Genomic DNA, 14,380 nt, shown 5'->3' on the forward strand with positions numbered 1-14,380 from the left:
CCCATGTCCACCCTCCGTCTTCGTGTCTCTCCTCCGTCCCCGAGTCCCACCTCGGTCCCCGTGTCCCCCCCTCTCCACCCCCGCGGCGGGAGGTGGCGGGGCAGCCCCCGCCCCTCGCCCCGCCCCTCGCCCCCCCGCTCCCCGCCCGTCTCTCCCGCCGCCGCGGCCGCTCGGAGCGCGGGGCAGCGCAGCGGGGCGGGCCGGGCCATGGCCCCGCACCAGCCCAGCGCCGGGCAGTACCTGCGCTCCGACAGCGGCGGCTCGGAGCTCCGAATGCTGCCGGACGGCCCCGACCCCGTTCCCGCCCGCGGCGAGGCGCGGGGCCGGCGGCGGTGCGGGCCGTTGTGGGGCAGCGTGGCCGTCATGGCCATCCTCGCCCTGCAGATCGCCTCCACCACCGGCCTCTTCGTCTACTTCACCATGGCCATCTCCAAGGTGAGCCCGCCGGCGGGGACTTTGTCCAGCGCCCCCCGCGCACCTTCCCCCTCCCTGCGAGCCGTTCCGGTGCGGGCGGGGCCCCGAGAGGGCCGGGACCGGCGCGGGGGCTGCGCCCCCAGGAGCCCCGAGGGCTGCGGGGGCTCTGCCCGCTCCGCCCTCCGCCGCTGTGCTGGCGGGGACGGCAGCTGCCCCGCCGCGGATCCAGATGTGGAGGTGGGGGGGCACTGCCCCAGCACCGCCCGAAGCTGCGAGTCCAGATGTGGGGTGGGGGGTGGACACTGCCCCCGGCTCCCCCGGGAGCCGCGGATCCAGATGTGGGGTGAGGGGTGGACACTGTCCCTGGCTCCGCCCAGAGCCGCCGATCCAGATGTGGAGAGAAGGAGCCTTTGTCCTGGGCTCTGTCTAGAGCTGAGGGTCTGCTCTGGGCTGGGGGCCTTGCCCTGGGGTCCCATCAGAGTCTACAGCTTCAGATGGGGATGGGGGGGCTGCCCTGAGCTCCACATCCCATTTGCCCCTTGTTCCTGCTTCATCTGCCCCTTACCCCCCGCTTCCCACCCACCCACCGCTGAATCCTCCTCACCCCATTTGTGAGTGGCCTTGCTGGGAAACTCTCCCGTACCAGCAAGTCTTGGGTGCTTGCTCCAGCTGAATCACACCAAATAACTGCTGGGATCCAGCCATTCCCACCTACCCACAGCATTCCCAAACTCGGACATGACAGACCCCCCACCAGCAGCTGATTCAGGCCCACAGCAATCCCTGAGCAGTGGGAGGGCCAAGGAGGGGAAAACGAAAGGAGAGATCTTTGGTGTGGGGAGAGAGAAATTCAGGACTTCCAAACAGCTTCTCTGAAGGTGCCAGCGAAAACAGGACCCCATAGCACCAAGCGTTGCACAAAACCACAATAGAGTCGGGGGAGAGATGGGAAAGTCCTGCCCATGGATGCAGGAGGAGCAGCCTGCCTGGTGCCCCGTGGAGCATCCTTTGGAGCAGACCGCTGCCCTCACTTTGGGCTTTGTTTCCATCCCCGGATGCCATGTGGCACCCGCTGGAGGGATTTACATGAAAGGCGTTGGAGAGAGGAGGGGAATGTGAGTAGACAGAGCCACGGGGAAGAGCTGAAGGGAGGAGAAAGCCACTTGACCTCTTTGGACTAATTTCATAGGGCTGTCACTGGATCCCTGCGGGGGATCTGTGCTGGGGATAGGTAGTCGCAGCTCAGCATCTCTGGGGACACTGAATCACTCAGCACAGCCAGCCTGCCCTCGCCCCCTCACATGAAGTACTGCCACTTTATAAAACCTTCCCACTTTTTCCTTAATTTAAACACCCCACCCAGCACAAGGTCCCTGGGAGGGGAGAAGGGGTTACCCCGCAGAGAGCAAGGTGCTGGTGGCACATACAGCCTATCACAGCAGCTTTAATCAAGGCACTTGGCGTGATCCGTCGGTGCCAGGACCCAGAGTGACAAGGCACGTCACTGCAGTCCCCATGCTGCTGCTGGGAATGCGCCACCACCTTACTGGGAGCGGTCAGATGAGGGCTGATCCTAGTCATTAGTATACGGGCACGTGCCGTAATTAGTGCACTTGAGAGCACAGGGGAGCTGCACACGCTGGTCACACCCAGGCACATGCTTGCTTTGAGGAGCTTCCCATGAACAGCCTCGCACCACTCAGGGGTTTACTGCCTGGGTGGGCACCAGAGTCTTTGCAAGGTCTTTGCACACAAGTCTTTGCACGCAGGTCTTTGCACACAAGTCTTTGCAAAACTGCAGCCCGGCCAGCCTGGAGAAAACAGTACTAGGGCTGCACTCGCCTTTCTCCAGCCATCCAGCTGTGTGATCCACCACATCAGTCCCTCCGAGCTCGCCCCTGTGGCCCTTCTGGAGCCACGGTGCTTCTGGCAGGTCCAGCCAGCCCGTGCTAGGACAGGCTGCTGACCCAATAGTGGAAAAAAACCCACACCAGCCCTTTTTATCTGACCTCACACCATCTTTCTGTTGATACAAGAGTCTGTATTGATCCCAAACACGAGCACATCCTGGTACTAGGCAGGGAGTAACCAAAACAGCGGCTGAGGGAGATGGGCAGGCAGCAGTCTGGACACCTTCCTGTGTAACCTCATCTGGGTGTTCCTGCTCCATGGGGGGGTTGCACTGGATGAGCTTTCCAGGTCCCTTCCAACCCCTGACACTCTGGGATTCTGTGATTCTGGTGTGGGCTCAGAGCGAGCAGGGACGTGAGCAAGCGCAGGGTGCTGGAGGTAGCCAAGCCCCAGGAGATGATGTGGCCAACCCTGAAGACTCCTGGGTTCTGTCCTGGGATCTGGGAATGACCCAAGTGATAAAGGTAGGATGGTCCAGGTGCTGGTGTTAATTCCCAGCACCTGGCACACTGATTTCAGGGCAGCCATCCCATCTGTGCCTCAGTTTCCCTGCCCCTAGACAGCAGCACGGTGTGGTGAGACCCTATAGCCAGCCATGCCTGTCCTGCACTGTGCCGTCACGGCCCAGGTCAGCCTGGGACAGCGTGGGAAGGGGCAGCTGAGCACGCAGCAGCCCGTGTCACGTGGAGGGAAGGCTTCCCCGCCCAAACCGCAAGCCAGCACAGGCTAGAAAGCGTCTGAGATCCGCCTGGGCTGACGCAGCACGGCGAGTGCGCGGGGTCCCGTCTCCACCCAGCACGGCTCGGCAGCTGGAAGGGCAGAGCTGCCTGAGAGCTTGTTTTGCAAGCTGGTTGAGCTCAGCAGCGGGAGAGCACGAAGAGCGCGAGCCTGGCTGCCTGGGCACGTCCAGCCCGCAGCTGCAGCTCCATATGGAGCCAAGCAGGGCACCGCTTCCCTGCAAGCTCTGAACATCTTCAAAGCGAAGGCTGGGTTTTACTGCTCCAGAAGCCTCAGAGCAGGAGGGGAAGAGACGAAGGAGATGGAGAATGGGAAATTTGGGTTCCTTTTCTTTACCTGGTGCTCTGCAGCTTGTGATAGTCCTTGAGTCTCTCCTCCTCCTCCTCACACTCGGCACTGGAACTCAGTGAAAGGCGCTGTCGTGTTTCCCAAAGAGCCGGGATGAGCCAGACTCAATTCGGCCAGGAGTCATGAGAGGACAAGGTGAGATTCACAAAATTCACAAAACAGATCTTTGACAGAACTGGGGATCCACCCAGCCTCCTGCCACCGAACTCCGCCCCAGCACCAGAGACACAGTCAGTGTTTGTGTCCCTCTGCCACCACCAGCCCTGGGACCAGGGCAGCTCAGGGTTGTTCTCTACCCCGTGGTGTGGCTGTGAGTGTCCTGATGCCGCTGTGAACACCCCCCCGAGCATCCCTGCTGCTCCCCGCAGCCGAGCCCTGCGCTCCAGCCCCGGCTGACGCAGCGTGTGCGGGTGTTTCTGTTCCAGCTCAAAGCCCAGGTGCCGGGCAGCGCGGAGGAGCTGCGGTGTCTGCAGGTTATCAACCAGCAGCAGGAGGGCTCCAGCCTGGAGGAGCTGGTCACCAGCCAGCCCTGTCTCAAGCTGGCCAACACCATCAAAGCCTATGTGGCCACGGTGAGCCCGGATCCACTGGCTTTGGGGACTGGGGGAGGATGGGACAGCTGAGGGGAGAGCTCCTGTCTACCTCCCTGCCTCAGTTTCCCCATCCACCTCACTGGGGTGGGGGTCGGAGGGCAATTGCAACAGTGTGTTAAGAAGTGGGTGGTGGAGGGGGCTGCTCGCCAGGCCCTCTGCAGTGGGGAGGTGGCAGAACCCAGAGCCAGAGCGTGAAACACAAAGTTGTGAAGGCTTGGAAAAGAGAAAAGGAGCTGGGGCGCAGGGAGTGCCCATTTCACCTTTAACCGTGGGGCTGTTTCTCTTCTCTGACGGTCCAGGTGACGGAGAACGTTGTCCGCAGGAGCGCCGTGAAGGGTGAGTCCCGGCCCGGCACCGGGGGAGCAGCTGCGGTGCCGCGAAGCATCGACGGCCTGTTTGCCAGGGCCACGGTCCACGTGCGCCCGGCCCGGCGTGCGGCTGGGGATGCCAGCGGGCTGGGGGCTCCGGTGCTCCTGGGGCAAACTCCGCCAGGGCCAGGGGAGGGGACAGCGAGGACGGTCCCACTGGGTGGGCAAAGGGCATCTGTCCCCAGCGAGTGGGTTGGAGGGACAGCTGTGTGTGTGGAGTCTGGGGAACTGGGGCCACGAGGGACAGGACAGAACAGTTGGATAATGATTGACTAGACATTTCCATCCCCAAATAGCCTCCCTCGTCAATGGGTCAGTGGGGCATTTCCCTGTCCCGCTTGCTCTGCTTGCTCAATAAGGATGCGTTCTGCTGACACGGGGCTGGGCGTCCCCATGCTCTCTGTCCCCTACAGCTGTGTGTCACTTTCCTCACAGAGGCCCGGCAGAGCTACTTCAACACCTCAGAGGGGCAGGTTCCTCCCAAAACAGCGAGCAAGCCCTCGGCACATCTCACCCTCCGCCCACAGAGCCTGGCCCAGGATGGTGAGCTGGGGAGTCCACTGGGCACCAGTGGGTTTCTGAGATGGGAACGGGGGAAAGATCTCACCCAAAGGGGAGGGGACCAGGATGGGAGGATACATGTGGTGGCAGATGGGGAAATGTTTCTCCTGTCCAGTCCAAGACCACCTTTTCTACCCCTCCAAGCTGGATGACTGTGGGAGAGAGTTAGAGCCACCCCCTCCCTTTCTCCTGGCCCTGCGGGTGCTCCCCAGCGTATCTCGCTCCCCTGGGTGACCCTTTCTTCTCCGCAGGAAACTCCAAACGCTTTGGGAACCTCTCGCAGTCCTGCCGCCACGCCATCGCCCTCTGGGAAGACAGCACCATCCACTCGCACCTGCAGAACATCACCTACCGGGATGGGCGGCTGCGGGTCAACCAGGCGGGCAAGTACTACGTCTACTCCCAGATCTACTTCCGCTACCCCAGCGGCGGGGCCAGCGCCCAGGTCTCCGTCCCCCAGCTCGTGCAGTGCATCAACTGGAAGACCTCCTACAGCCAGCCCATCCTCCTGCTCAAAGGGGTCGGCACCAAGTGCTGGGCACCCGAGGCGAACTACGGGCTCCACGCGCTCTACCAGGGAGGACTGTTTGAGCTGAAGGCCGGCGATGAGCTCTTTGTCTCCGTCTCCTCCTTGGCCATCGACTACAACGATGCAGCAGCCAGCTACTTCGGGGCCTTTCGGCTTGACCTGTGACAGCTGCCTCTGCCTCCCAGCCTCCCACTGCTCATGCCCATCAGCTCTCCAGTGTGGCCCTGGGGCAGCAGATACTGGAACAGGACAGCAGCCAAATGGCCAGAGACTACCTGGTGCACGGTCCTTCCCCTCGTGCGTTGTCCCTTATGGTGAGGGACGAGCCAGAGGGCGGCATGGGGGCTGCCCACAGGGCCCCACTGTACAGCCGGGAGGAAGCCCAGGAGCCAGGAAGGGCTCACGGGAGACTTGCACAAGTTGGGGACATCCCAGCCCTGATGGCACATCAGCTCCCTGGCTCCTGTCTGAGTGCAGCGGTGAGCGCACGGCTGGCGCCCCCGGGACAGAGCGCCAGGGCACAGCCCGCAGGTACGAGGCAGGTCCAGCATCAGCTTCTGGAAGGGAGCGAAGGAGTTTCAGTTTGGGCTAATTAGAAACCTGGAGCGATGCCAGCAATCGGTTTGAGGTGAGGGCAATAGCAGGATTGCGGAGCTGGAGCGATCACCAGCCCAAGTGACCGCACCCGGGCACGTGGCGTGAGGAGCATTGTGCCTGAGCCAAACTGCACAGGACCATCCTGCCCCGGAGCTTGTTATCACACCTCTCCTTTGCTTCTGACCAAGCATCTCTTTCTTTGGGACTTTTGGTCCTCCCAGCCCTGTTGGGCCAGCACAGGCCCCCCTTCGCTCACGTCTTTAGTAATCGCTAACCTGCAGGACTCCAGCTTGTGAGTGAGCCCTGGCGGTAGCAGCACAGGACCCAGGAGGGACAAGACCAAGCCCTTGTTGTTAAAGGCCATCTCAGATGCAAAAGGTGGCTTCAAGCAGGGCAGAGCGTGGTCCAGCTGACTCGGCCCATGGACACTGGGCTGGATGCAGCCCCCTTTTGTAATTACCTGTATACTCTCTGTATCATATTAAGACTGTTGGTGCGTATGGACGGGACAGCAGCACAGGCTCCCACGAGGGATGCCAGCACGACAAGGCGGGGGCTCTCTGTGCTGGTTTAAATAAACTCTGTACTCCAGCACTTGGTCTTGCACCTTTTTGCATCAGGGACCCCAAGCAACGCGCCCTGGGCCCCTGAGCAGCCGCAGTGCAGCACAAAGCAGACTGTCCAAGGTCTGGGCCAGTGCCCACCCTGGGTGCTGGGCAGCCCCACTGGCTGCAGCTTGGCCTCGTCTGCCGCCTCTTTCCCTGTCCCTGCCCCAGCCCAGAGCGGCTGCAAGGGGCAGAGCAGAGGGGCAGCTTCTCCCCGGCTCCTTTCAGCCTCCTCCCGGGCTTCCAGCCGGGCTGAGCAGAGTCCTGCCGTGCCAGCGCAGGCATGCCGGGATACTGGCAGCGGAGCAGCCCGGGTGCGGTGCCAGAGCTGCTGGGTGCTGAGAGGTGACCTGGGGAAACAGGTTCATGGGGTTCCCAGGGGCTCTGGCCCCAAGAGCTGCAGACAGAGCCCAGCTAAGGCTGCAGCCAATAACCAGGTCCTGCCTCATCTTGTACCTGGAGAACCTCGGGCCCCACCGCCGCCTCTGCCCCACAGACACCTGTGGCTTCTCCAGGGAGACACTCCTGCCCTGCGGTGCCTTTGACTCCCAGGAACCAGCGGTGTTCTAGCACAGCCCTCCCAGGACCCTACTCCTCTTCCTCCCCTGCTCCCAGCAGCTCTTGCTGGCTGTGTCTCCCCAGGGGAATCCTGGTGCTGCTTTTCTTCTCTCCACTTCGCGGTTGCCAGCTCAAGGCACAGCCAAACCCCAGCGTGCCAAGATGGGCTTGTTCCCCATCACGCTGTGGCCAGGCGGGGGCTGTTCCCTGCTCCCACTGTGCATCCCGCAGCTTTCCAGGCCTGAGCCCCCTCTCTTTGGCTGGGGCTGGGAGCCGGTGCCAGGCTGAGCTGAATGGTTCCGGCGTTCCCCCACCCACAGACGTGGCCACTCACCAGCCTCCAGCTCCTGCTTCGGCAAGGCCCCAAAAAGCCCCACCAGGGGCACGGTGTGGCCCCCCCTCACCCCTTGCACAAGCTCCTGGAGCAGCCCCAAGTGCACGGGCAGCTTTCCCAGCTCATCCAAACCCTCCCAGCTGGAGAGCAGCGAGCAGCGTCTGCAATGGGGTGAGGCGGCTGCCCCTGCCCCTGCCCCTGCCCTGTGCCGGGGGGCCGGACGAGCCCTGTGCTCAGCCCTGAGCGGCGCCCGGTGCTCTTGCCCAACAAAACAACCTGAAAGCGCTCAGCACAGCTGGGGCCCTGGAGCTATTGCTGAGCAAAGAGCCCCAAACACCGCAGGCTTTGCTGCACAAACCCCTCCCACAACCACCTTCCAAATGGTCCCTTTTTCTTCCACCTCTGATTCCTCCTCCTGCTTTCTCAGTCACCTTGGTGACCAACAACAGGATTCAGCCTCCCAGGGCTCTTAAAATCCTTAATGGCCTGAAAACACCCCCAGGGGAGCACTGAGTTCATCCCGGCTCCCACACCCCTGGCTCTGAGCTGCCTTTGGCAGCAGCTGTGGGAGCTCAGGGTTCCATCAGGGAACCCAAGGCTGCAGGAAACGGAGCAGGTGGTTCGAAGCTTTTGTTTGAGATAGAGTTTAAAGCAGCCCCGAGCTCGGTAGCGCAGGTAGGACGGTGCTGTTCAGAACCCAACGAGCAGGAGCTGTCAGCGTCGCAGGTGAAGCAGCCCCCCGTGGGACAGCCAGGCCCGGTGTCAACGGGCTACGGGTCACCCCGCTTCCCTGGAAGGGGAGGACTTGTGGGTGGATGTTTCTGGAGAAGAACTCCGCGAGCACCAGGCCAAATGGCAGCCTCACCGAGTCTGGAAGAGCCGAGCAACGCTGGGCAACGACACAAGGGACAGAGTGGGGCGACAAGAGCTGGCGGGGTGGGCTGGAGGCCGGTCTGGCCTGGGAGGGGGTTTGCAAGGTCCAAGCTCTGCAGCTTTTCCAGGTCTCTGGCTGTGGCTGCAGTGGGGAGTGGGCACCCCCAGCACAGACGCCGCTCCAGGCACAGGCTGCTCCGGGGAGGCACCGCATCTCCCCACCGTGACACCTCCCCTTCCAGAGCAACCTCACCCTGCCCAGTCCTGGCCTGAGCTTACAGGAGGCTTAACACACACAAAATGAGAGGCTGAGAAAAGCAAAAGGAATTTGATGCACATTTGACATGCGCCAAACTGGAAGACAGTTTTCAATTTCCCAAACTACTTTGATATTCAACAAGAAGCAGAAAGCACTGCTGGAGCCAAAAGTGTATCGCCTCCGTGCAGACAGACACAGAACCGCCTGCTCGGGCGCGTCCCACCCCGGCCCTGCAGACGCGCTCTGGGTTCGTTCCCACTGATGCTCCCAGCACCTGGCAGGGCTGCCTCGCTGCTTCTGGTGTGAAAACAGGTCCTGGCTCCTCCGAGTTTCATGTTAAAGGAAACCCTGAAGACTGGATGAGATCAACCCAATGGCCACATGCACAACGTCCTCAGAAACAGAGCATTTTCATTTTAGGGAGGGACTGGAAGAAGAACCCGGCTCGTGCCCTTCTCCAAGCTGAGAGCTCATTGACACAACATTATGCAAAGATCTATTTTTTTAAATCAGAAACACCCACAGAACAGCACAGAGGCATGAAGAGGGTGAGCAGGCTTTAATCAAGGGGGTTTGAAGTCACAAGTGTCACTCACTACCCCTAACCACCTTTGGTTTTCTAGAGCTGCTGTGGATAGAGAAAGCAGATGGAGTCGTGCAAGAACTAAGAGTGCAGGCTGGCACTACCCAATTTCTTCACCAGAAGACCTGGTCGCTCATGAAGCCTCCGTGCCTCAGTTTCCCCACTTGTACGAGATGTCAGTATGCATCGGTCTTTGTAAAAGGCTCCAAGACCTGTGGGTAGGAGCACAGTGAAGGATCCCGCAGCTCAGCCCCACGTGTCAGGGTGGCTTTGTGGTAGCAAAGACCTCGAGCCACTCGATGTCATGGATTTTAGACCAAAAAGTCTGTGTGTGTGTGTGTGTGTGTGTGTGCGCGCGCGCTCAACCTCGGTGCCAACAGGCTCTGGGCATCGCCCCTGCCAGGCGACACCTCTGCAACCTCCCCTGCCCTTTCGTGCTGCTTTGAAAAAGACCGAGGGGGTGGAGGGGGATGACTGCAGCTCTAATAACATTTTCAGGTTGATCTTTCTCCTGGCTTCGTCGTGTTGGGTTGATCCAGACACATACAGCTTCCTTGTAGTCCCTGCCAAAGGACCCGTCTTATCTCCGCCGCAGCAAAGCTCTGCTTTCAACTCAGCTCAGACCAACGCGCCGGCCAGCCAAGGGCGTTCACAGCATAAACCGTGCTGCCCTTTGTCTCAACATAAATTCTGGGGCTGAAATACCTTTTTGTTTTCCTTCCCCCCCCCCCCCAATTCTGTTGTTATTAACCAGTTCATTGCTACATCCAAGTTGTTTGTTCCCTTCCAAACAAGATCTTGTTTTACTTTCAAGTCCCAAGCCCAGAACAAGCTCGCAGCGGGAAGGAGGAAATCCACGCTGAAAAACACATCAACGCCCCAGGAAATCATTTCTTGGGACATTGTAAATAAAGCGTACAAAAGAAAGCAAGCCCGGGGTTGTGACCCCGCTGTCACACGCACGCAGACGCCACTGGCACTCACAGCTCTGCCCTGATGCACATCTGCCCTGGGGGCACCCCGGGACATCTCACCCAGCCGCACTCCCCCAAGCATGAATTCAGCCTGAAAGAGAAGAAAACAAACCAGCAAATCAGTTTCTTTCATCAAGAAAGATTCGAATAGTAGGAGGCAGGATGTTCCTTAAACCAATGGTAAAACGTTAGTGCTTTTGCAACGGAGTGAGCAGAGGGAGCCCCACGCTCATCCATCCTGTCCATGCCTGGTGTCCCAGAGCCGAGCACTGTCCTGGTGTCCCAGAGCCGAGCACTGTCCTGTCCCAACAGATGGGATGAGGGATGAGGTCACTCTGAACGCCACACTCACCCTGATCAACAGATGAGACCAGGTGTGAGTTGACTCTGCGCGGCAATGCGAAGTGAAAGGCAGACAATCACTCCGGGGGTCCAATTATGAATTTACTAAAAGCACATGGTGGTACACAAATTACAGCAATCAGTGACTTGGCAAAAGTATGTTATAGTACCACAAAACTCATCAATACATTGACAGCAAAAGCCCTTCTGAAAACAGTGGATTGGCAACAATTAGTAACTGCAATGCAAAACTTAACAAGACTTTAGCAGCAGAACTCACAATGATATTACTGTATATGTTTAAGAAAAAGGAAGAGAGAGAGAAGAGTTTGGGCATTATGCTGTATTGTATTTACTCGCACTGTTGTCTAACAGATGGTTCATCTCTATCATCCCAATTAGGCCATGAGGCATTTTACAGCAACACTGTTATTGCCCTTAGCTTACAAGGTGTCTGCCTCCATGGCCATAAAACTTTGGGGAAGATAAGACGAGGTGTCATCTATCTTTTACTCCCAAAGCAACAAAACCCAGACGTTTAAGGCATAACAAGGTCCTTTGCTCTGCTAAGGATCGGGGTGCTGCCTTTTGCTGCTCAGACCTTGGATTCCGAGCAACAGATCCCAGGGCTGCTGAAGAGGCGAAGCTGAGGCCGGCGGCACGGTCATTCCCCCTTTTCCACCCCCGGACACGTCACCGCTGGCACCGACAGCTCCCAGCACTGGAGAAAACAGCTGAGCCGGCCTGACCCACTCACAGATCCCGTGCACGGAGGATACGCGGTTTTCCCCTTAATTTCCCCCAACAAGACAAGCTGGAGATCAAAGGAAAAAATGATTCCACTTACCTGCTGCCTGCAGCACGGGGGAGGCAGGAGGAGCCCGGCCCATCGCTCATCCCTGCCCATCCCTGGGCATCCAAAGCTGCCAGAGCAAGTTGTGACCCCCCCAGAGCCCAGCCCTGACGGACACCCCGTATCTGCTGCCTTAGCCCAGGGTGGCATCGGGCTTCCTTATCCACTGCATCTTATTAAGGCAAAGCTCAGGGAGCTTCTCCGCGGACAGGCAGAGAAGAGGAGCTGAGCAGCAGCCCCGTTCCTTCCATAATAAACTCCCGCCTGCATTTTGTGTCCCATCCAAACCCAGCACTACCCCAACTCCCATCCCTCCGGTATAAAGGCAAAGCAGCAGGAGCAGCTCTCCCCAAAAGGGTCCCCAATAATGTACTTCGTAACCATGGTTCTGTAGCCCCCTGCCAGGTCCCTAACTTCTCTGGGTGAGGATAGAGGATGGTGTCCTGTGGCCACCTCCTCGTCCAGAGCATCACCGCTGGAGTGAGAACATTTTAGCAACAGATGGGGAAGGGATTTATAGGAGCATCAACCACAGCTTCACCTCTGGTTGTTGAACCCAGTGCTGTTTGCTTAGCTGAGGTCGCAGCTTGTTGTTATTTATGAAGTGTATGGATTGTCTCCAGCTCTGACATGTACAGTCAGTTCGCTGAAGAGAAACCCCAGGGCTCCTCCTGGAGTCACTGGGAAGGTAAAGCAATAGAAATGAGGCAAAACCCTTTGCAGCAACTTAAACTGCCCAGGGGAAGGGGAACCCCTTTCCCAGTCAGTGCCCTCGATTGGGGCAAATGGAGAAAACGCTTGAGTAGGAATTATAGGAATTCCATAAAAGCAGACAGCAAACAGTCAGGAGCTTTTATAACCCACATCTCACTGGGAAAGGGAAGACATCAGTCCCAGTATAGAGCTATACATATATCTACAGCCACATAATGCCCTTGTGAGCCTCATGTTCTGGGCACAGCACATCACTGCTGTAGCTAATGCAATAACAACAATTGAGTAATATTGATGCAAGTTTCCCTATACAGAGAACTGCAGCTTAGAACAGGTCTGGAGCTGAAATCAGTATTTTCTTTATGCAGACACCACTTCTGTTGGTTAATGGTGTCAGCATGTTTTCGCAGACAAGAGCAGCTACAAAGTCATTCTCCAAGCTCCTATTTCCACTTTGCCCACGTGTATCAGCCCCCCAGCTGTTAAAATGTGCAGCCCCAGCCACAGGAAAATTATATTTCCACATTAAAAAGCAGCAAGAGTGGAGAGACCTGCTCGAGGAGGAGGGAGCATCTCCCGTGTGAGGAAAGGCTGAGGGAGCTGGGGCTCTGGAGCTGGACAAGAGGAGACTGAGGGGTGACTCATTGCTGGGGATCAATATGGAAAGGGGGAGTGTCAGGAGGATGGAGCCAGGCTCTTCTGGGTGACAACCAGTGACAGGACAAGGGGCAATGGTTGCAAACTGCAACACAGGAGGTTCCACTTAGATTTGAGAAGAAACTTGTTCCCAGTGAGGGTGGCAGAGCCTGGCCCAGGCTGCCCAGGGAGGTTGTGGAGTCTCCTTCTGTGCAGACATTCCAACCCGCCTGGACACCTTCCTGTGTAACCTCATCTGGGTGTTCCTGCTCCATGGGGGGATTGCACTGGATGAGCTTTCCAGGGCCCTTCCAGTCCCTGACATTCTGGGATTCTGTGAGCAAGAGGCAAAGAAAGGTCTTGTAGCATTGCAACATTTCTTTTACTCACCCATCATGTTTGGTTTGGCATTGCAGGTACTCAAAGTCCTGCACACTGAGGACTGAGACTCCCTAAAGCCCAGCTGTGCCAGGCTTTCCCACAAAGCCAGCATGTGCATTTTCCCACATTCTCACCTTCCTGCGCAGGATTTTCTCAGGCCAGCCTCCCGAGGACACCTCTCCCATGCAAAAACAAGCCGGGTGCCAGGCAGGCTGCTGCAGAGCTGGAGCTTGTCTGCTGGCACAAGCCCTGTGCCGGGCAGCTGCTTCCTGCCCCGAGTTCCCCATGTTCCCAGGGCTCTCAGGGCCGAACAGCTGTGGTCCTGCTCCACAAACGTGCTCCCTGCCCCTGCCACTTCCCGCAGAGCATCCAGGATTGCTCACCAGCCAGCTGCGATGCTCCAGCCACCTCATGGGCTCCCTTTCGGCACCTGTTGCCCTTGCACCAGCCTACCTCAGCCTTCCCACAAGAACGAGAGGACATGCTCTCATGTACTGCAGCTCTAATTGAAGCAGGGATCAGATTTTCAAGCTAGAGCGCTCCTGCATATTTGTAAGATAAGCAGAAAAGAGTTTTTCTGGTGTCCCAAGCATGCCGCAGGGAAGAGCAGCTGCATGCACAGGATGGGCCTCCCCAGATTCTTCCTGCACTGACCTCGCTTGGAGGGAGCTCAGGGAAAAGGACAGTGGCAGCTTCTTCCCTGGACTCAGACCCAGATTTGCAGAGCGCCCATCTGGTGAGAGGGGGACAATCCTCAGCAAAGAGGACAACGGAGCTTTTGAAGGCAAAGCGGCTAGTGTCACCAGGCTGGCAGCCACGGCTGAGGCGGAACGTGAAGCATTTCAAGTTGTGAGTAACTTACAGGCACGCTGCAGTCCGGTTCAACTCGGTAACCAACTCCTGTCATACAAAACCACCACAGACAAAGTCAAGGCATTTATTTTTTAAGCAGAAGGTATCGGATCCACCCGTAACATCTTGGTTTGATTCAGTTTGAAGCTACACAAGAATTCAAGACATCATCATCTCACCTCCAGGTTAAAGCAGTGGCAGCAGGTTGTCACTGTTGGATGGCTTTGGAAAAGAAATAAGCTGGCTTCTGCTCCAAGTAGAGACGAGGAATTCGTCTCTATTTGAGACAGTTTAAAACTGAGCAAAGACTCAGCTCTAGGCAGGAATCCCCGCTCCCCCCAAAACAGGTTTATCACA

At 58.1% G+C, this 14,380-nt stretch overlaps 2 protein-coding genes across 2 annotated transcripts in view; one reads left to right on the forward strand and one right to left on the reverse strand.

The window, feature by feature from the left end:
* Nucleotides 1-207: 207 nt before the first annotated feature.
* Nucleotides 208-5,627, forward strand: LOC308045403 (tumor necrosis factor ligand superfamily member 10-like; the record flags this gene model as incomplete). Its single annotated transcript, XM_080352667.1, has 5 exons — nt 208-435; nt 3,837-3,983; nt 4,304-4,340; nt 4,808-4,915; nt 5,185-5,627. 5 exons carry the CDS (start codon nt 208-210, stop codon nt 5,625-5,627), a joined length of 963 nt encoding a protein of 320 aa, XP_080208793.1.
* Nucleotides 5,628-10,308: 4,681 nt separating this feature from the next.
* LOC308045510 (H(+)/Cl(-) exchange transporter 5) overlaps nt 10,309-14,380 on the reverse strand; it is a 46,491-nt gene continuing 42,419 nt past the window's right edge. The window contains exon 14 of the mRNA XM_080352819.1: nt 10,309-10,336. The gene's annotated coding sequence lies outside the window, so the exon portion shown is untranslated. The remainder of the gene's footprint in view (nt 10,337-14,380) is intronic.

Source organism: Nesoenas mayeri (assembly GCF_963082525.1).
Source record: "Nesoenas mayeri genome assembly, chromosome: 13".
Lineage (NCBI taxonomy): Eukaryota > Metazoa > Chordata > Aves > Columbiformes > Columbidae > Nesoenas > Nesoenas mayeri.